This window comes from Passer montanus, unplaced genomic scaffold (assembly GCF_014805655.1).
Source record: "Passer montanus isolate IOZ18808 unplaced genomic scaffold, ASM1480565v1 scaffold120, whole genome shotgun sequence".
Taxonomy (NCBI): domain Eukaryota; kingdom Metazoa; phylum Chordata; class Aves; order Passeriformes; family Passeridae; genus Passer; species Passer montanus.
This window is the reverse complement of record NW_024358723.1, coordinates 438,414-457,787: the sequence shown is the minus strand read 5'-3', so window position 1 is coordinate 457,787 and position 19,374 is coordinate 438,414. Positions and strand designations below refer to the sequence as shown.

Sequence of the window (19,374 nt, the reverse complement as noted above, 5' to 3'; positions counted from 1 at the left end):
CACCCCGGAGTTTTCCTGCCCCAAATTCCAGAGCCTTGGCCCAGCAGAGGGGAACGAGCGCTCAAAGAGAGAAGCAGCAGCAGGGGAGGACATTCCTGACCAAATGCCAGCAATTTAATTCCACTTTTATCTGCAATTTGTAGTATCAGAGTCCAGCTAAACCAGCAGGAATGCAGGCCCTGGCTGCTGGAATTCAGTCCTGGTCCTGGCTCTGTGTCTGTCTGTCCCAGCCCCGGGTCTGGTGTGGGGCCAGAGCCCCCAGCATGGAATCACTTCCTCTTCATGTTCTGGAGGTGAGGTGCAGACACTTTCACCTTCCCAGGAATATTTCTTGACAGATCTGTGTCCTAGGGAACAGGGGAGAGGAGAAGTGACCACAGCAGGAAAGCCTTTCTGGAGCACTGGCATGATCCTCTCCTTGGCCCCAGTGAGCACCAGGACATCTCCAACCTCAACTCCCAGTGCAAGCTCCTGCCCTGCTCCAGGAATTCCAAACCCAGAGGTTTGTTGGAGATGCTGCTTTTGTCAGACAGTGACACAGTGCAGACACAGAAGGCCCAGTGCTCCCACTGAGGCTCAGCTTCTCCTGGTCCTTCCCAGCCTGGGCAGCAGAGCTTTCCCAGAGGAGCTGGGAGTGTCCAAGGCCAGGCTGGATGGGGCTTGGAGCAGCCTGGGGTAGTGGGAAGTGTCCCTGCCCATGGATTTTTAAGATCCTTTCCACCCCAAAGCACTGCAGGACTCTCTGACCTTCCCCAGGAGTACAAACTACTGCTGAACAAACCCAGCAGCACACTCAGTTTTGGCAGCGTTTCCTCCCAAAGTGGCAGCTGTGGCCACTCTGCTCTGCTCTGCAGAGGGGACACAGAGCCAGCCCCACCTTCACGCTGCGGAACAGATCCTTCTCCCGGGCACTGGCTTCTTTGGACTGCATGAAATTGTGCAAGGCAATCTTGGCAGCTGGAAAACGGGGAAGAGTGAAACAGCTGGGCTCCCACAGTGCCTGCAGCAGGCAGAGCTCAGGAGTCAGGCGCTCACACCCTACCTTTGCCCTTCTTCTGCGTGCCCGGGGTGAGCTTGACTTTATACCTGCCCAGAGGAGAGGCTTCTGTCAATACAACAAAGGCACCACGTGCCCCCCAGGAAGGTGCTGCACTCACTTGTAGTTGGTCATGGCTGTGTAGGGAGCACAGATGGGGACAGCAAAGAGCAGGATGTCCTCGGGGTGGGGCTGCCCCGTCAGGGAGTCCAGCAGGGCCTCGCTCTCCTGGGACACAAAGAGCTCCACTGGCACCTGTGCTCTGCCCTCCCTGGAGGCACGGGGCAGGAGCTGGCAACAGGCAGCCCTGAAGGGCCCTTCCAGCCAAACCATTCCATGGTTCCATGAGCATGGAACGGGCATGGAATTCCCAAGCCAGGATTTGTGACTGATGTGTTTCATCACTAAAATCACATCCTTGGCTGGGTCTTGGGTCACCCAAAGCTCCCCCAGCAGACACTGTTATCCTCCTCCATGGAGGAATTTAAAGGAATTCACTTGTTCCCAGCCCTGGACAACACCCAGAGCCTGTCATTACACAAAAGTAATTACAGAAAAGTTTTACATTTTACATGTAAACAAACTTCTGAACTAAACCTGCAGTGCTCACTGTGCCATCCTCCAGCCCAGAGCCACCAAGGCAAAAGCAAGGGCAAACATCCTTGGAGCCAGCTCTGGGTTTAAGGGGATGTGGAGATGAGCAGGGCAGGCAGAAAGGGAGGTTAATTTTAAAAATACAATTAAGGTGGGTTCAAACAGTCCTGGAGGGCTCCCTGTCCCAGTCCCAGCAGGAGCACAGCCCCACCTCAGCCCTCACAGAATGAGCATTTACCTCCAGTCCTGGCTGCTCCTGGTCCTGCTCCTCCTGCACACACAAACAGAGGACACATCAGGCCTGCAGAAAGCAAAGCAGCTTCTGCCTCCCCTTTCCCAAGAAATTCTTTAATCAGCAGGCCCAGAAAGCCCCATTCTCCCTGCAAAGAGGACTGAGCTCCTTGCACAACAAGGTGAGAGCAACCCTCTGCCGTGGGAGGGAGGGTGGAGTGTTCCTTTCCAACCTCTGATTTGCCTGGCACACGCCGAGCTGGGAGGAGGAGATGGGCTCAGAGATAGCAAACCCCAGCAGCAGGGCTGGGAGCTGGGTCCTACAGGGACTGCTGCAGGGCTTGGGGCTGCTCTGGGATCCAGTGGGCTCCCTGAGCCCTGGCAGCAAACACAGAGCTCTCCACCGTGCCCAAAATCCAAGGGGAGCTGCTCAGCCTACCAGGAGCCACGAAACCCCAGTAAGGGACAGACACATGGACAAGTGAAGAGAGAGCTGCTCACCTTCCCATCTCACTCCTCACCTTGTCCTCCTGCAGCTCATCCAGGGCTGGCTCCTGTGCCTCGTGCAGCACAATTCCTGCTGGGAGGGTCTCCTTGCCCCCTCCTGCTGCACGATGCACAGGTTTGGGTTTCTGCTGTTGCTTCTTTGCCTCTTCTTTTGTCTTCCCCTTCTTGCCTTTTTTCCCTTTGTCCTCCCTGTTGGAGCCTGCAGACTGTGGTGACACAGGTGGTCAGGGCTGGTGACCAGAGCCACCACACCCCGGGGAAGGGACAAGTGCCCCCTCACCCCCAGCAGCTTCATGATGAGCTCCCGGTCCTCCTCGTCCTGGTCCCTGTACTTCTCCTTCATCTTCTTCATTTTGCTCTGCAGCAGGAAACACCAACAGCTTCAGAAATGACAACTTTTAGCAGAGCACTGCAAGCACAGATGCTCTTTCCTTCCCAGTATCCCAAACTTTCAGAGCAGTTCACCAGTAAGCAAGGCACTGGTTCCAGTGAGCTCCGTGCTAACCCCAGCACCATCATGGGAGCCCCCTCAAAGCAGCCACGGATCCCAGACCCTGGCATTGCTCTCCCTGTTCCCATGCCAACAGCTCAGCCAGCTCCCCCTGGTCCCTGCCCACCTTCTGGCCCCGCTTGATGGGCTGGGGGGCTGGAGCTGCCTTGGGGCAGTTGGGAGCAGCCACAGGCTGGGGCTCTGTCTCTGTCTCCTTCTGCTTCTCTTCAGACAGCTCCGAGTTCTCAGAGTTGTTCTGCTGCTTCTTTTTCTTCATTTCTCTAAGGGGAACAGTCACAACACCCTCATCTGCTGTGATGAGAGAAGCTGCTGCTCTCCTGACAGCATTCCCACCCCGATTCCCTGCCACAGGGACCCAGAGAACACTGGAAACAGCCCCTCCTCAGAAAAACCTCTCCCTCCCACCAGTAAAACTGTTCCCAGCCAGCATTCCCAAAGGACAGGAGCAGCACCTCACCCTGGAAATGCAGGATGGACAACGGGCATGGATTGGGGGGGGTACAGATGTGCCCAGGACATGGGGAGGGAATGGGGAAGAAGCATTTACCCAGAGCAGCTGTGGCTGCCCCTGGATCCCTGGCAGTGCCCCAGGCCAGGCTGGAAAGGGCTTGGAGCAGCCTGGGACAGTGAAAGGTGACCCTCCCATGGCAGGGGTGGCACTGGATGGGATTTAAGGTCCCTTCCAACCCAAACCACCCTGGGATTCCCTGGAACAGCCAGGGGCTCTCACCTCCTCTCCTTGGCAGAGAGGTGCCTCCGGCCCTGGGCCCTGCTGTCACCCTGAGGAGGGAAAGGCAGCTCAGGGCAGGTCCTGCCCAGCAGCTCCCACTGCCCTGGGCCACCCCTGGAGCTGGGACCTTACCAAGCTGGGCTCTTCCTCTTTGGGGATGATCTTCTGCAGGGATCTGTGGGGACAAGGAAAAGGAGCTCATGAGCAGACATAGGGCAGCTCACCATGGACACACCAAGCACAGCCCAAATTCAGCAGCCTGGTTCTAACTTTCAGCTTTCCAGAGCTTGGCAATCCCAGCTTGGGTGACTGGAAAAGGCAGGAACACTGGGATTCACTTCAGAAAACAATCCTAGCTCTCTGCCAGCTCCTCTCACACACACAAGCACCAAACACAGCCTGGGCACCGAGGGAGCCCCAGAGAGCAGCTTCCCATGGGCCTCAGCCATCCCTGCTCCCTGCACCCTCCAAGGAGTCCCAGGGACAAGAGGGAGCCAAGCTCATCCCACAGCCTCAGCAGAGCAGAGGCAGCTCAGGGCTCAGTCTCCAGCATTCCCATTGCTGAGTGTGGAAAGAAGGGGTGGCAGAGCATCCCAGCCTTGTCCTGGCAGTGCATCCCAGCCTTGTCCTGGCAGTGCATCCCAGCCTTGTCCTGGCACTGCTTTAGGGGACCCTCAGCTGCCCCCAGCTGCTGCTTCTCTCACCTCTGGGGCTGAAGGTGTGACAGGTCGATTGTGGTGTCTGGATAATTCACCTCTTCCTCCTTCACTTCCCCCTTGGGCTCTGGATGCTCCTCCTCAGAGTCTCCATCCTCCTCCTCCTCGGAGTCAGCCTCTGGAGCAGGAGTGTTCCCTCCTTCCTGCTCAGCTCTGCCCTCCTCTTGGGTGCTCTCAGCTGTGGCTTCCACATCCTCTGGAGCTTCCACATCCTCTGGAGCTTCCTCAGCCTCTGGAGCTTCAGCCTCTGGAGCAGGAGTGTTCCCTCCTTCCTGCTCAGCTCTGCCCTCCTCTTGGGTGCTCTCAGCTGTGGCTTCCTCAGCCTCTGGAGCTTCCTCAGCCTCTGGAGCTTCCTCAGCCTCTGGAGCTTCCCCAGACCCTGGAGCTTCCCCAGCCTCAGCTTTTTCCTCCTCACTGCTGCTGTCTCCTCCATCTGGGGCATCCAGGGCAGGAAAACACAGGAACACCAAACTGATCCATCATCCCAGGATGGTTTGGGTTGGAAGGGACATTAAAGCTCCTCCAGTGCCACCCCTGCCATGGCAGGGACACCTCCCACTGTCCCAGGCTGCTCCAAGCCCTGTCCAGCCTGGCCTTGGGCACTGCCAGGGATCCAGGAGCAGCCACAGCTGCTCTGGGCACCCTGTGCCAGGGCCTGCCCACCCTCCCAGCCAGGAATTCCCAATTCCCAATATCCCACCCATCCCTGCCCTGTGCCAGTGTGTATTGCCCTTTCAGTGTCCTGTCAGTGATCCCAACTGTGGGATCAGCCAGGGCCTGAGGGATCCCCCAGTGCCCCCATACCTAAAAGCTCCACGTCCTCAGCCAGCAGCTCACTGGCACTGCTGGGAACCGTGTCCAGCTCCTCCTCCTGCACCTTGACCTTCCTCTCCTCGCGGTGCCTCCAGACACAGCTCTCATCCACCTGGGAACAAGGAGCCTCTGCGTCAGGCCTGGGGATGCTCACACAACACCTCACTCAGCTTTTCTTCCCTTTTGAACACTTCCTGCCATCGAAAGGCAAGAAAATCGAACCAGACCCAAGTGTGCCAAGCCCACGAGTCAGGGTGACACACAGGAATGTTCAGATTCCAAACAGAGCTGGGAGAACTGCCCTGGCAGAGGCAGGAAGGCCCAGAGTCTGCTTGGGATGCAGACAGAGCACACTGGGCTGAGATGGAAATGAAAGCACAGCCATTATCAGCAAGAAGCTCTTTATGGGATTTTTCCCAGTGGGAAAAGAAGTAATTGGGAATACTCTGATAAGCAAGATGCAGAAAATAAACCTCCTGCAGCTCAAAGCAAATTACAAAAGCCAGCAGGAGCTGCATGGGAAAAGCTGTACCTTAAACAAGAAGCTGAAGCCCATCATCAGATAGGAAGGTGGAAGGAAATTCTTTTTCCCTGAAAAACAAAGGGAGAGTCTCATGAGGAGGTTTAGCACCATGCTGCAGGATGTACTTCCAAAAGTCATTTTTATTAGAGGCTTTAGGCTACCAAAAAATTACACTGGGGCTTTTTTATCTCTGGGATGAGAACAGGAGAGCTCAAAAGCAGCTGAGTTAATGAACGTCTGCCCAGGGCTCAGCTCAAACTGCTGCTGCAGCTGCCTGATACTCAGACTAAGCCATTCCCAACAGATTTCTGGGATAATTCACCTCTTAGAAGAAGAGTGGGATCTGCTGCCACTGCAGGACAGCCCAGCACCTTTGGGAAAACATCCCAGTGCCACTGCTCCCTTGTGCCTCACCTCGGATCATGAAGCTGCCAGTAGTGAGGTATTCTCCTGTGGGGGCAGTTTTAGAAACCTAAAAGAAAACCACAATAAACTGTAAAAAATCTCTGTGACAGAAGGCCAACATCAGGTGACAACAGCACCAAGAGAAACACTGGCTGAACAGGAGCTGAACTCCTGGGAACAGCTCTGCAGGATTCCATATCCAAGGGCCTCTTCCTCTCCTTAGCAGGGAATTTTCCTAAGGAATATTTCAATCCAATCACACCCAATCCCTGTGTTTTAGGAGTCCTGGGTGAGCAACTCAGGAAATAAACACAGTATTTACTCAGGAGCATTCAGGGAATGATGCCTTGAGAAGGCTGAGCTAGGACAGGGGCTGGATGGAGTTCCAGCATAAAGCAGGGATTGATTCCAAGGATCTCCTCCATGGATCCACCTTGTAACTCAGGAAATAAACCCAGGATTTACTCAGGAGCATTCAGGGAATGGTGCCTTGAGAAGGCTGAGCTAGGACAGGGGCTGGATGGAGTTCCAGAATAAAAACCACCACAACTTTGGAGTGATCTCCAGACCCTCACACAGAAGTCTGATCCCCACCCATGGGCTCCTGTCTGGGCTCACCCCCAGCTCCCTGGGGAGCAGTGCTGCAGGGTGGGGCTGTGCTCACCTGGCTGTGGGACACCCACCAGGCGCTGGTGACCACGCGCGCGTCCCAGGCAGCGCTGTAGCACAGGGCCATGGTCCCCGCCTCCGTCAGCGTCCGCGGCGGGATGGGCTCACCTGGCACACCCAGCACACCAGCAGCCATCAGCTCCTGCCCCGACCCGGCCTGGGAGCTTCCCAGGAAGGACTGACACCCATGCCAAGGGAAGGCAATGCCAGCCCCAGGGCTCCACAGGTACCTGAGGGGTTCTTGATGACGCAGCTGGTGGCTCCGTGCAGATCCGCGTGCACGTAGATGTCCCCTGGAAACAGGAGACTTCCCTCAGATCCACACATCCCAGGGAAGTCTCTCATGTTAGATGGAAATGCCTGGTCTGGCTGCAAGGGGCAGGGTGGGGACACAGAAGCCTTTTAGCCCATCTTTGTCCCAGGGAGATTCAGCTCCTCTGCTCCTGAGGGGAGCCCATCCAAGCTGCTCTCGCCCCGTGGCACCAGAGGAACTCCCACCACCAAAACTCCCTTTGATCTTTGATCCAAGGCCCAGCTCAAGGACAAAGCAGAGGAACCTTCCCCTGTCACTCCTGGGCACTCACAGAAGTGGGAAGGAGGAGGAAACCCCCATGCCTCCATGGGCTCACCTGGTTTCAGGTAGCGCTTCACGATCAGCTCGTTCTGCTGCTGATCCCTGCCAGCAATCACCAGGTAATTCTCAGAGCTGATGAACCACAGGAACTTCTCAAACCTGCCAAATTCCAGCAAATCCACAGTGTGAGTAACACCTGGAACTAACAGGACATTGCACAGGTGGTTTTTGATAAAAACTCTAAATATCCATCTTAGCACCTACAATTTATGATACTGAAAATATTTTTACTTCTATCCATAGGCCTGAGACATAATGCAAGGCATGGGGCAACTACACATCACTGGCAGGAAGATTTGGAGGTGGAACAAGAAGCACAGCCCTCCTATTTATTTTTATGTTAATCATTAAAAGCTTTTAGGTTTTGTTTCATCTGTTTGTTTTTTAAAGCAAAGAAGCCGAGAATGGTTTGGAAGGGACCTTAAAGATGATCCAGTCCCCCTGGAGCACACCTCCACTGTCCCAGGGTGCTCCAAGCCCCATCCAGCCTGGCCTTGGACACTGCCAGGGACGTGGTAGCCACAGCTGCTCTGGGCTGCTCTCCCTGGGAACCATTCTGGGATTCTCTGACTCTTTAAGGAGTCTCCATGCAAAGTGCAGTGCTCAGAAATCCTAAGAGCTCCACTCCTAATCCAGCAGGGTAGCTCCATCCTGACACAGGACATGAGAGAAGGACAATGGAGCTGTACTTGCCAATAGACCTTTCTGGCCTTCTGGATGGTGGTGACAGTCTGGACTTCCCTCAGGGTTTGCTTTGTCTTCTTCTCAGCTGATTTAAAAGCCTGTTTGGACAGAAAGCACCATCACCATGCAGCAGGAATCACAGAATTCCCCACTGAACACTGGGAAAGTTGGTAGGAAATGGCTATGGACTTGATCCCAGTGCAGGATCCAGCCAGCCTTGCTCTTAAAACTGCACCCTGGAGCTGCTCCCTGAAATGATCAGCTCTTGGACTGGAAGGATTTCCACTGATTTTGCACTCTAAGTCCTGGTCTGTCAGTGTCTCCACCTGCTCTGAGCATTCCCAGTGCTACTGGTGGAAAAGGAGGATCCATCAGGGATCTGCAATCCTCCACTGAGCTCCAAATGTCAAGAACAGAACAACTCTGGGTGATTGTTTTTCCCTTTCATGTTTTGTTAGGGCTGCTCAGATCAGGTCAGGATTTCCCACTGAGCAGTGGCAGGGATTTTCCTTTTAAATATCTTCTAAAATCCAAGGGGAAAAAAAAAATACCTTTTCTGCAGCTTCCACTGTCTTCTGAGTTTTCTTGGCTGCATGTCTTTTGTGATCATAGTACCTGTGAAACACAAGTGTGTGTCCTGAAGTCCCAGCAGATCCACTCCCTCATCCTTCTCCCACCATCCCAGGCCTCTGCCTTTTGCTCCATGGGCAGAACTGGAAAACTCAGCCAATGTGAGCCACAGAGCAGCTGCTCTGCACCAGGGAATTCCCATCCCAGAGCTCAGGACAAGCTGCTATTTCCATTTTCAACAAGATATCCCAAAACCCTTCTTCCTGCAATATTATCACTAACAGCTAGGCACCCAGAGAAATTTCTCCTTCAAAAAACACATATTTACTGAAAAATCTTACTTTTTGGCATTGGCATAGGCAGACAAATTGAGATCAACATCAACCAATAAGGGTTTGTTTTTCTGAGGCTTCTTCAACTGTTTGGTTTTATTCTTTTTCTTTTTTCCCTTTGGTCCTTCTGTTTCTTCCTTCTCTACGTCAGCACCATCCTCCTCCTCTTCCTCTTCAGATAACACATAGGGGTTCCTAAAAACACATGATATCATAAGGCTGAGATAAGAGAACTGGTTAATTTTTAATCCTTGGTGCAATGTGCTCTTAATTGAATTCTCTCAGAAGTTCAGAAAAGGCCCAAGGAGCCTCCAAACCCTTCACACTGTGCAGACACAGGAAGCTTCATGTGCCAACCCTTTTTTGTTCTGGAGTCAGCCAAATTTGGGGGGAAAAAATAAAACAAGAGCAGAAGATAAAGAGCCCAATTTTTCCCATCCAAGGAACTGACTGAAAGCAAGTTTATTCTACAAACTGCCATTTCTGAAAGCGAGGTAACCAAAAATTCACGGATTCACTCTGCCACATCCCAGCAAACAAAACACCAAGACTTCTGGCTACAGAAAAGCAATTTTGGGGTATTTTTAAACCCCTGAGCTGCTGAAGCAGCGCACTCACCTGAGCAGCATGGTGATGTGGTTTGTCTGCAGCTTGAGCTCTTTGATGGCCGTGGCCACGGGGTCCCCCTGGGCCTGGGCCTCCTTGACGATGGCGCCGATCTCGGCCCAGTCGATCTGGTTGGCCAAGGCGCTGCGCACCACGCGGATGGCCCTGTCCACCACCTCCAGGTTCACCTCGATCAGCTCCCCCTTCAGCTGGTCAGCTTCCTTGGGGACAGGAGCAGCTCGCAGCCCGTGCAGCCACACACGTGCTCAGCAGCAGTTGTGGTGACAATGGAAGCAGAGGTGAACAGATCCAGGGATGGATTGAAGAGGTGGCACAGGAGGAGATCCAGCTCCAGTGCTGCCAATCCCTGGAAGTGCCCCAGTGCCCCAGGGATACTGGAGGGTGTCCCTGCCCGTGGAGCTGCATGGGATTGAAGTTCCCTCCCAACCAAACCATCCCATGGTGGTGTGATTATGCATTTTTTAATTAAAACCTAAAATCTGTCTTACCTGAGCCTGCTGGAGAGCTTCCAGTCTGTGCTCATGGTCCCTACGGACATTTTCAAGTTTCTTCAATGCTTGTTTTTCCTTTTAAATACAAGATGGCAACACAAATTTATATAAAAATATATTTTTATATAATCTTGCAGTGATTATCTGATGCCATTACCAAATGGCATCAGGTAATCACTGCAAGAAGCAAGAGAAGCCTCTGGAAATGTGGAGCCACCCCAGCTGCCCAGGCTGGATGAGGACACACCTGCTGCAAGGCCTTCAGATCGATCTTCTGCCCCTCCAGCTTGGAGTAGAACTCATCTGTAGCCTGCAGGAGAGAGTCAGCTTGGAGAATGCCCAGGCTGGCCCAACTCAGAGCAGGCACAGGAGGGTCCCTGCAGAGAAGGGGCTGCAAAGCACCCAGAGAGGTGACAGAGGCTGAGACAGCCTCCAGGAGCTCTCCCCATTTCCCTTCCCACGGGAGGAGCCCAGCAGGACACTCAGGGCTGAGTCTCACTGCAAACACAGAAGGAAAACAGTGGCCAAGCAATGGCTCAGCTTTTTGCCAAGAAATGATGGAAAAGCTGCTTTGGTTCAGATTAAATGGTTGCAAAGGCAGATCTGCCTGCCCTGAACCCCTGCTGCTCCACTGGGTCACCTTAAAAACCACAAAGACCCAGAGTGCCTAAGAACTGCTCCAGCTGTGCTTAGAGCACAAGATGAGGGAGGTTTGGGGCTGTTTAGATCATCAGAGGGACTGGGGACAAGGCATGGAGGGACAGGACACAGGGAATGGCTCCCACTGCCAGAGGGCAGGGATGGGTGGGAGATTGGGAACTGGGAATTGCTGGCTGGGCTGGAATTGCCAGAGCAGCTGTGGCTGCCCCTGGATCCCTGGCAGTGCCCAAGGCCAGGCTGGACACTGGGGCTGGAGCAGCCTGGCACAGTGGAAGTGTCCCTGCCATGGCAGGGGTGGCACTGGGGGGGTTCTGAGTCCCTTCCAGCCCAAACCATCCTGGGGTTCTGTGATCAGTGAGGGACATGACAGAAATTGAGGCAGGAAGCAGGGCAGGAGCATGGAGTGGGAATTCTGGAGATAAGGTCAAGAACAAGACACCAATTAATGACTCCAGATGTTAATGAGTCAAGGAGCAGAAAGGACAATACCCAAGGAAACACCAAATAGGAGCCCTGAGGCTTTCAGAGCAAGAAGAGGAAAAGTGTAAATGTGATGCCTGCCACAACTGTGAACTCCAGAGACAACTCAGATTCCAGCTCTCCAGAACACAACACCTGGGACTCCCTGACTGGAAGCCTCCACCTCCCTCACAGGTTCCACACTGCAGGGTGAGCTCAGGAGCCAGCACTGCCCAGCTGCAGACCAAACCCCTGCTGGGTTGGCTTTTTCTCATCAAACATTCATCCATAAAATGATTCATCCCTTCCAAGGTCTCTGTGTTCATTAACAACCCCTGCACTATGTTTTAATTACTCTTTTTAGCTGCAGCCAATTCAAGCACTCAAGTACAGCATCAGCAAAAGCACTGTACCTTATTGAATGAGTCAAATTCCAGGTAGGGACATTTTGAATGTTGAGAAAACAAGAAAGGATGAAATTCCTCATATCTGTAAAATACACATTTGATATTATCACCTGAAAACTAATTTCTGTTATGCAGACTAGTAGAAAGAAAGGGAAGAAATACTTCAAATATTTACGTGTAGATATCTTCTGCTGGTTTATCTGGTTCCAGACTTGGCTTCTTCTCCCTTTTCTGGATAACATAACCCTGAAAGCAAACAAAAATATCATTTTGTCTGTGGAAAGGTTTAGGTAGCAATAGATAATTCCAGCAGGGAACATTGTGCCTGACCCCACTGTCTCGTTTTGACTCCAGTTTCTTCTGGAAAAAGAAGTGAACTTCTTCCAGCCCTCAGGACTATCCCATAAATGCAGAGTTTCTCTGCAGGATTTATTACAGAACCTATTCAATCCCAAGTGCAAATGTCCCAGGATTCACACAATCTGCCTGTGCATTATTTAATTGCTGCCCAGCTTGTGGAAAGAAGCAATTTTTATTCCACATCAGCACCTGATACCCAGGAAGAAAATCCAGAGCTGGGAACAGCAGGAATTGGGAATTCCTGAGCAATTCCTGCTTGCCAGCTTAACTCTGCAATTCCAAATCACAGATAACCCACCCCAGACCCACCTTTCCACTGAAGTTGTCTGTGAGGGCCATGTATTCTTCTGCTTTCTCTAGAGCTGAAAGAACCTTTTCAAGGTTTTCTGAAGAGAAAACAGCAGAAATATTTCATCCCTGCAATTACTGCTCATTTTAAACAGGAGTCTAAGTTTACACCTGGGAAACTTTTAATAAAAAAATTTATTTAGATGCTTTTAGCACATAATTATTCAAGTTTCAGGAGGAAAAAAAGACCCCACAAATATCAGCACTTTATGAAATTAAAGCATAACCCAGAAGCTGTGAGAAGTTATTTTTTTACTGCACCATAATGCAGTAGGAACAAAAAATCCTCTGGATTTATGGTAAATATAAAACACACGAGGAAAATAAGACTGCAGGAAAATATTTTCTGATTTTATTACCCAAATCTTCAATTTCCCAATAAATGTAAAGCTGCTACTTTACCTAATCCCCAATGTTTGCTACAAATAAAGACTTGGATATTAATTCTTCTTGTCAAACAACCAGAACTCGCCTCATGGGAGAGGTGATGTCAGAATAAAATCATTCAGACTACAGAACAATGTGACATTTTATCTCCAATTTAGGCACAAATCAACAGTTTTAATGCAAACAAGGATGGTCCCCAAGCTAAACACATTAAAAAATAAAACCACAGGTTCACTCATCTCTTTGGGAAAAAAGCACTGCAGAGACATAAAAATCCCCATATTTGTGGCCCAGCCTTTAAAATATTACACCTTTATTTTCCAGCTGTTGATCTATTTTGACAGCTCCAGAAAATCCAGCTTCAATAAGGCAGTGCTCAATGAGAGTGGCCCCATAAGCTGTTAAAAAAAGAAACAGTGAAGGATCATCTGTAGAAAATATTCACAGTTTGCATTAAAAACAAAACCAAAACTGGACATAAGAGTGTGAGAAGAGAAGCACCAAAAATCAGGGAAGAGGCAGGAGGGATGGGTGGGTAAGGAGGAGGGGGTGAGAAAAAGCCAAAACTGCCACAAAGGGAAGAATGGTGGGGATTTCAGAGTGGAGCAGCTGTGCCTGGTAACTGGATCAGTAACACCAGGTGAGGCCAAGGTTTCCTACATGACAGGACCAGAAACACCAAATCCCAGCAGGGATACAGCATTGGGTATTATTATTATTATGCAATTATTTAAGAGAGCAGGGTAGAGAAAGAGAGAGAAAAGGGTGTTGAAAAAGAGAATCAAGAGATGGGGCAAGCCATGCTCAGGTGTGATTTGAGCTGCTCAGGAAATTCTCTGCTTGAGCAGCATTGGCAGGTGAGGAGGAAAACCAATTTTGTTCTGATGACCTCAAACATGACAAATTTGGTTCTGTGCTCAGGAAAACCTGACTTTACTCTTCCAGCTCCTGTGTGGCACCAGGATGGTGCAAAAGGCAGAGCTGCAGCAGAGCCACTGCCAGGGCTCAGCCCTGCTGCACCACGGGCAGGCTCAGCTCTGTGCAGATGCCTTGGAATCACTAAATCCCTGTTCTCCAGGGCAGCCTGGGAGGGTGGAGGGTGCTCCTGCCCAAGGTAGGGGTGGAATGAGATGGGCTTTAAGGCTCCTTCCAATCCAAAGCACTGCAGGGCTCTGTGACAAGTTATCCCAGTTTTGCAGCATGGCACAGCACACACGGAGTGACCCCATTCCATCTCCTGACCAAGGCCACTTACGGAGGAGTGGGTTGAGAACCCTCTTCAGCTGCTCCCCTTTGGGTGCATTTGATATGATTTCAGTTAACCTGCAGGAGAAAATAAAAACTTGCAGTTCCATCTGTTGTTTTAAAACAACATTGCATTGCTCAGAAGCTACAAAACATTTCCAGCCTTAAATAATGAAATTAAAAATGGCCTGTAATAAACTACCCAAAGATTTTCACAGCTCTCACAAATTTGGGTTTGTCCCAATAAATACACCATTTATGAGCTCTGAAATTCATAGGGATTTCTGAAGGAGTTCTGAATGAGTTAGAGTGGGACCTCTGAGTTTTTTAGACGATGCTGTTCATTCTCTTATCTTGTACAGGAAGGGTGAGTTCAGCTCACATCTGCACTGCATCGTTCAGAAGGTCACAAGACCCTCAGTTACAAGACTTTGTAAGGATTCATTCCCCAGTAAAACACGGCCAACAAGGATATTTATGTTTTTTCACTCAATCCTTAAGTATTTCATCTCATGGAGCCATGCTACAGTGTGAGCTTCCTTAGCCACTCATGTTACGGCACACAAACCCACAGTGCTGCATTCTAAACTCCTTGTTCACCTCTGGAACTACTTTTATTTCTGTATCTTAAACTCTAAAACTCGAAACTTGCTTCTTCTTAATGTGTCTGTGCTTTAGACTACAAATCCACATTCTCCCTTCTGGCACCTCAGTTTGGGAGCCTTTTCCAAGGGCTCAGATCAAATCCTGGGTTTAATTCTCAGCTTTGGTTTACAGGCCCAAAGCTCTGGGAGTTCCCTGCATTTCAGACTCCAACAGAAATTGGAATTACCTGTCCAAGGTGGGCAAGGGCACGGCAGCTTTTGCACTGGCCTCAGTTACAAGACTTTTTAAGGATTTATTCCCCAATAAAACACAGCCAACAAGGATATTTATGGTTTTCACCCAATCCTTAAATATTTCATCTCATGGAGCCATGCTACAGTGTGAGCTTCCTTAGCCACTCATGTTACGGCACACAAACCCACAGTGCTGCATTCTAAACTCCTTGTTCACCTCTGGAACTACTTTTATTTCTGCATCTTAAACTCTAAAACTCGAAACTTGCTTCTTCTTAATGTGTCTGTACTTTAGACTACAAATCCACATTCTCCCTTCTGGCACCTCAGTTTGGGAGCCTTTTCCAAGGGCTCAGATCAAATCCTGGGTTTAATTCTCAGCTTTGGTTTACAGGCCCAAAGCTCTGGGAGTTCCCTGCATTTCAGACTCCAACAGAAATTGGAATTACCTGTCCAAGGTGGGCAAGGGCACGGCAGCTTTTGCACTGGCCACAATAAATCACCAAATATGAGCTCTGGGATTGGAATTACCTGTCCATGGTGGGCAGGGGCACAGCAGCCTTGGCACTGGCCACAATAAATCACCAAATATGAGCTCTGAAATTGAGATTACTTGTCCAAAGTGGGCAGGGGCACAGCAGCCTTGGCACTGGCCACAATAAATACATCATTTATGAGCTCTGGAAGTGGAATTACCGGTCCAAGGTGGGCAGGGGCACGGCAGCTTTCGCACTGGCCACAAAAAATACCCCAAATATGAGCCCTGAGATTGGAATTACCTGTCCAAGGGGGGCAGGGGCACGGCAGCCCTGGCACTGGCCACAAAAAATACACCAAATATGAGCTCTGAGATTGGAATTACCTGTCCAAGGTGGGCAGGGGCACGGCAGGCCTGGCGCTCTCCACGGGGTAGCGCTGGCGCACGGCGAAGCGGACGTCGTCGGCCTCGTGGGTGCGGCAGCGCAGGATGTTGAGGATCAGGTACTCGTGGTCGGTGAGCACGACGTTGCCCTGCGGGCGCGGGAGCCTGAGCGAGGCCGGCGCGGTGCCCCGGCCCGGGGGCCAGCGGCGGCCCCGCTCACCCCGGGCTCACCCTGTCGTAGAGCTCCAGGATGAGGTGGTAGGCGGCGTGCTCGCTGCCGAACTGCAGGTCCACCACGCGGTCCAGGCCCAGCTGCCGCACGCTCACCAGCCGCCGCGCCCGCAGGTGCTTCCGGCACTGCGGGGAGCCCCGGGGCTCAGCTTTGGTTTGCAAACGCTGCTGCTGCCTCAGCGGGTGACTGAGAGGCAGCTGGCAGCTGCTGTTCCCTCACGTTTCATGCAGGTGAAACAATTCCTCTCTAGGCCTGGAACTCAAGGATGCCCCACTGGCTCATTCCCCAAAAAATGTAACCAACGGTGAATTAATCAGGGGGGTTTTGTTGATTAATATTATTCTTTTTTTTTTTTTTTTGCCTTTTGTGCTGGTGAATGCTTTGCCTGGGAAATAAACAGTTTTTTCCACTTTTCTCCAAGGAAGTATGTTTTCCTGAGGCAGCTGGGGGAGGAGCCAATTGAATCTGCTTTCTAGAGAAACCTGTTGGAGGTTCTCTCCCAAATCTGCTCTAAACCAGGACAGGGGGCAAACCTGGAGTAAGTGACTTCATCAGCTGAAGTTATAATTGGACAATTAACCTCTGCTATGCAAATGGACCAAGCACTTTCATGTCTGAAAAACTCATCTGGGTGTGGCCTCTGCAAGGCTCCTGCACGCCCAAGGTGTGCCCTTTGAAGACCTTTCACTAAATAATTACCTTTATCCATTAATTTTGTCTAGCCTCTGTTCTAAGCAGCCTCCCCAGGCATCAGAGGGGTGGGAACAATGTCTGGGAAACATCTGAAAACACCTGGGAATGGCTTGGCTACAGAGCCCTCCTGTGGCAGCAACCACTTCCCATCTAACTCAAGTGTCACAAGAGTGAAAATGCTGGTGCTCACCAAAGCAACACCTTCATTTTGATAATTATAAATATAATCGAGCCCAATTCTTAACATTTACACATTTTTTTTCTCCATATTGTTTGTTTAGCTCAAGGGAGCAGCTGCTTGAAATTCTAAGAGTTTTATAAAGAGAAGTGGGATTATCTCTGCTGTGGAAAGCCACCCTGGAGAATCCCTGCTGAGCCACTTCTGGCTGCACCCAGAGGATAACCAGAGCCATGGGAGTCATCCCAGGCTGTATCCCCTGGATGCACCTGCAGGAGCCCAGCCTGGGAGCCTGGAGCAAGGCCTGAAGCCCCAGAGCTCAGCAGAGGGCTCTGGAGCACGGGGTGCTGCAGCCAGCAACTGAAAATGCACACAATGCAACTGGGATGGCAAGGACGTGGCTGGAGCAACATTCCTGAAGGAATTTATAAATAAGGTTTATAAAAACTACAAATAAAGTTTATAAAACTTTTTGTAAATTTAATATTCACTGTTTTGGGCACTGACCACAGGTGATGTGACCCCACGCCCACGTCTGCTCTTCCCGTGTCCCCAGCCAGCTGCAGGACCAGGATTCACTGGGAAAACCCCTCCCTAATTCCCTGCCCCCAGGACAGGAGGTGACCACTCCTTCCCTGCTAGAACACAAGCCCTGCTGAGCTCACCTTCATGGCAAAGCTGGATGGCATCATGTTCTTTGGCCACTCAAACTCCGTCAGGTGGATGCGGATCCCGGACTCCAGCAGCAGCGTGGCCTTGCACTCTGGCCTGGGGGACAGAGCAGCTGCACCCCAAAAAACCCCCCAGCTGCACCCCAAAACAACTCCCCAGCTGCACCCCAAACCCCCAGCACCCCTCCACATGAGGACATGCTGGGATCCCACATGGCAGCCACCCCACCACCCACCCATCTGCAGCGTTTCCCATTTCCCAGTAACTTCACGGGTAAAAATCACTGCATTTTACCAAAAACCAGCAGAATTTCACAGAAAACAAGTCAGGAATTACTGCAGACAATTTAACAACCTGGTTTCCACGCAGCATTCCTAAAGGATTTGCAAATAAAGGCATTTAAAGCTCTTACTTCTGCAGGCGAATGAGATAGGTCTTGTTATCCACATCATAAACGTTGTTCACTCTCATTCCCAGCAAGCTGCCAAAAGGAAAACCAGGAGTGCTTTGGGGAATCCAAACCACAAAAAGTGCCTGGAAAAACCCCAGTGGCAATTCAAGTACACAGAAGGGCAAGTTGTGATAAATTACCAAGGTAAATTACCAAGTTATGATAAACAACCAAGTTATATAAATTGCCAAGTTATGATAAATTACCAAGTTATGACAAATTAGCAAAATATTATAAAATACCCAGGAGTAACCAAAAGGGCAGCAAAGGAAGATGAATGGAATGAGCTGGAAGCAACAACCACGGAGAGATGGAGAAGCTGCTCTTAAGACACAGCAATTAAGAGAGGGAGAAAAATTAGATGGAGAGATTTATATTAATGGATGAAGTGGAGAAAGCTGCCAGTTGCTGCCCGTGCTCCCCTCTGTGGCAGGGATGTAAAAGGAACTGGTCACACTGGGGCTCCTGGCCAGCACGGGGCACCTTAGATGGAGGTATTTATATTAATGGATAAAGTGGAGAAAGCTGCCAGTTGCTGCTCCCCTCTGTGGCAGGGATGTAAAAGGAACTGGTCACACTGGGGCTCCTGGCCAGCACGGGGCACCAGTGACCCCAGTACGGGCCCTGAGCTGGCCTGGGGTGTGGGGCACTCCCTGCAGAGCCGGGCTGGACACCAGGAATGTGGCACAGATCCACAGGGACGTGAGGAGTGTCCCAAGGGGGAAACTGGGAATGTTCCGCTGGAGAGGAGAAGGCTCCAGGGAGAGCTCAGAGCCCCTGGCAGGGCCTGAAGGGGCTCCAGGAGAGCTGCAGAGGGACTGGGGACAAGGCATGGAGGGACAGGAGCCAGGGAATGGCTCCCACTGCCAGAGGGCAGGGATGGGTGGGAGATTGGGAACTGGGAATTCCTGGCTGGAATGGAATTCCAGAGCAGTTGTGGCTGCCCCTGGATCCCTGGCAGTGCCCAGGGCCAGGCTGGACAGGGCTGGAGCAGCCTGGGACAGTGGAGGTGTCGCTGCCATGGCAGGGTGGCACAGGGGGTGGCAGCGGCGCTGAGCGGGCTCTGTGCCGGGGACAGAGCTGTCACAGCGGGAGCGGCAGAGCCCCCACAGCCTGAGAGTACGGCGGGCGGGAACACCGGCACCACGGAGAAGAAGGAAGAGCAGGGACAGAACCAGAACCAGGACCGGGACCCGGGGCAGGACGAGGTCCCGCCGGGCCGGGCCCCGCTCCCCGCGGCTGGCGGGGCAGGGAGTGCCGGTACCTCTGCCGCAGCTCGGCGAGCACCGCGCGGATATCGACGGTGCTGAAGCGGGACTTCATGGCGCCGGTGCCGCCCGCCGAGACCCACAGGGATCCCGGCCCGCGATCCCGGCCCCTCACGGCCCCTCACGGCTCCCGCTCCCTCACGGCCGCCCCGCGCCTGCGCCCACGGCCGCTACGGGTCGCGCCCGGCGCCAATCCCCGGCGCTCCGCGGCCGCGCGCGGGCTGAGCCGGGCGGGGCGGT

General features: G+C 51.9%; 1 protein-coding gene across 4 annotated transcripts; it reads right to left on the bottom strand.

The window, feature by feature from the left end:
- Window positions 1-82: 82 nt before the first annotated feature.
- Window positions 83-19,289, bottom strand: NEMF (nuclear export mediator factor). 4 transcript variants are annotated; one of them, XM_039698093.1, is made up of 34 exons: window positions 19,131-19,289; window positions 17,828-17,896; window positions 17,409-17,511; window positions 15,872-15,997; window positions 15,641-15,789; window positions 13,950-14,017; window positions 13,006-13,092; window positions 12,269-12,345; window positions 11,775-11,845; window positions 11,606-11,681; window positions 10,321-10,383; window positions 10,071-10,148; window positions 9,574-9,782; window positions 8,965-9,150; window positions 8,605-8,668; window positions 8,063-8,151; window positions 7,365-7,468; window positions 6,966-7,028; window positions 6,731-6,843; window positions 6,076-6,133; window positions 5,671-5,729; window positions 5,130-5,250; window positions 4,643-4,758; window positions 4,314-4,567; window positions 3,742-3,784; window positions 3,610-3,659; window positions 2,986-3,139; window positions 2,649-2,726; window positions 2,383-2,574; window positions 1,869-1,901; window positions 1,158-1,264; window positions 1,043-1,086; window positions 878-957; window positions 83-347 (listed from the first exon to the last, which is right to left on the bottom strand). In XM_039698093.1, the coding sequence occupies exons 1-34, from the start codon at window positions 19,187-19,189 to the stop codon at window positions 270-272; spliced, it is 3,321 nt and encodes a 1,106-aa protein (XP_039554027.1). In that variant the 5' UTR covers window positions 19,190-19,289; the 3' UTR covers window positions 83-269. The 4 variants fall into 4 exon arrangements, with proteins under 4 accessions (XP_039554027.1, XP_039554028.1, XP_039554029.1 ...); XM_039698094.1 differs by having other exon boundaries at window positions 4,314-4,555; window positions 4,649-4,758; XM_039698095.1 differs by having other exon boundaries at window positions 4,314-4,555; window positions 4,667-4,758.
- Window positions 19,290-19,374: the final 85 nt, after the last annotated feature.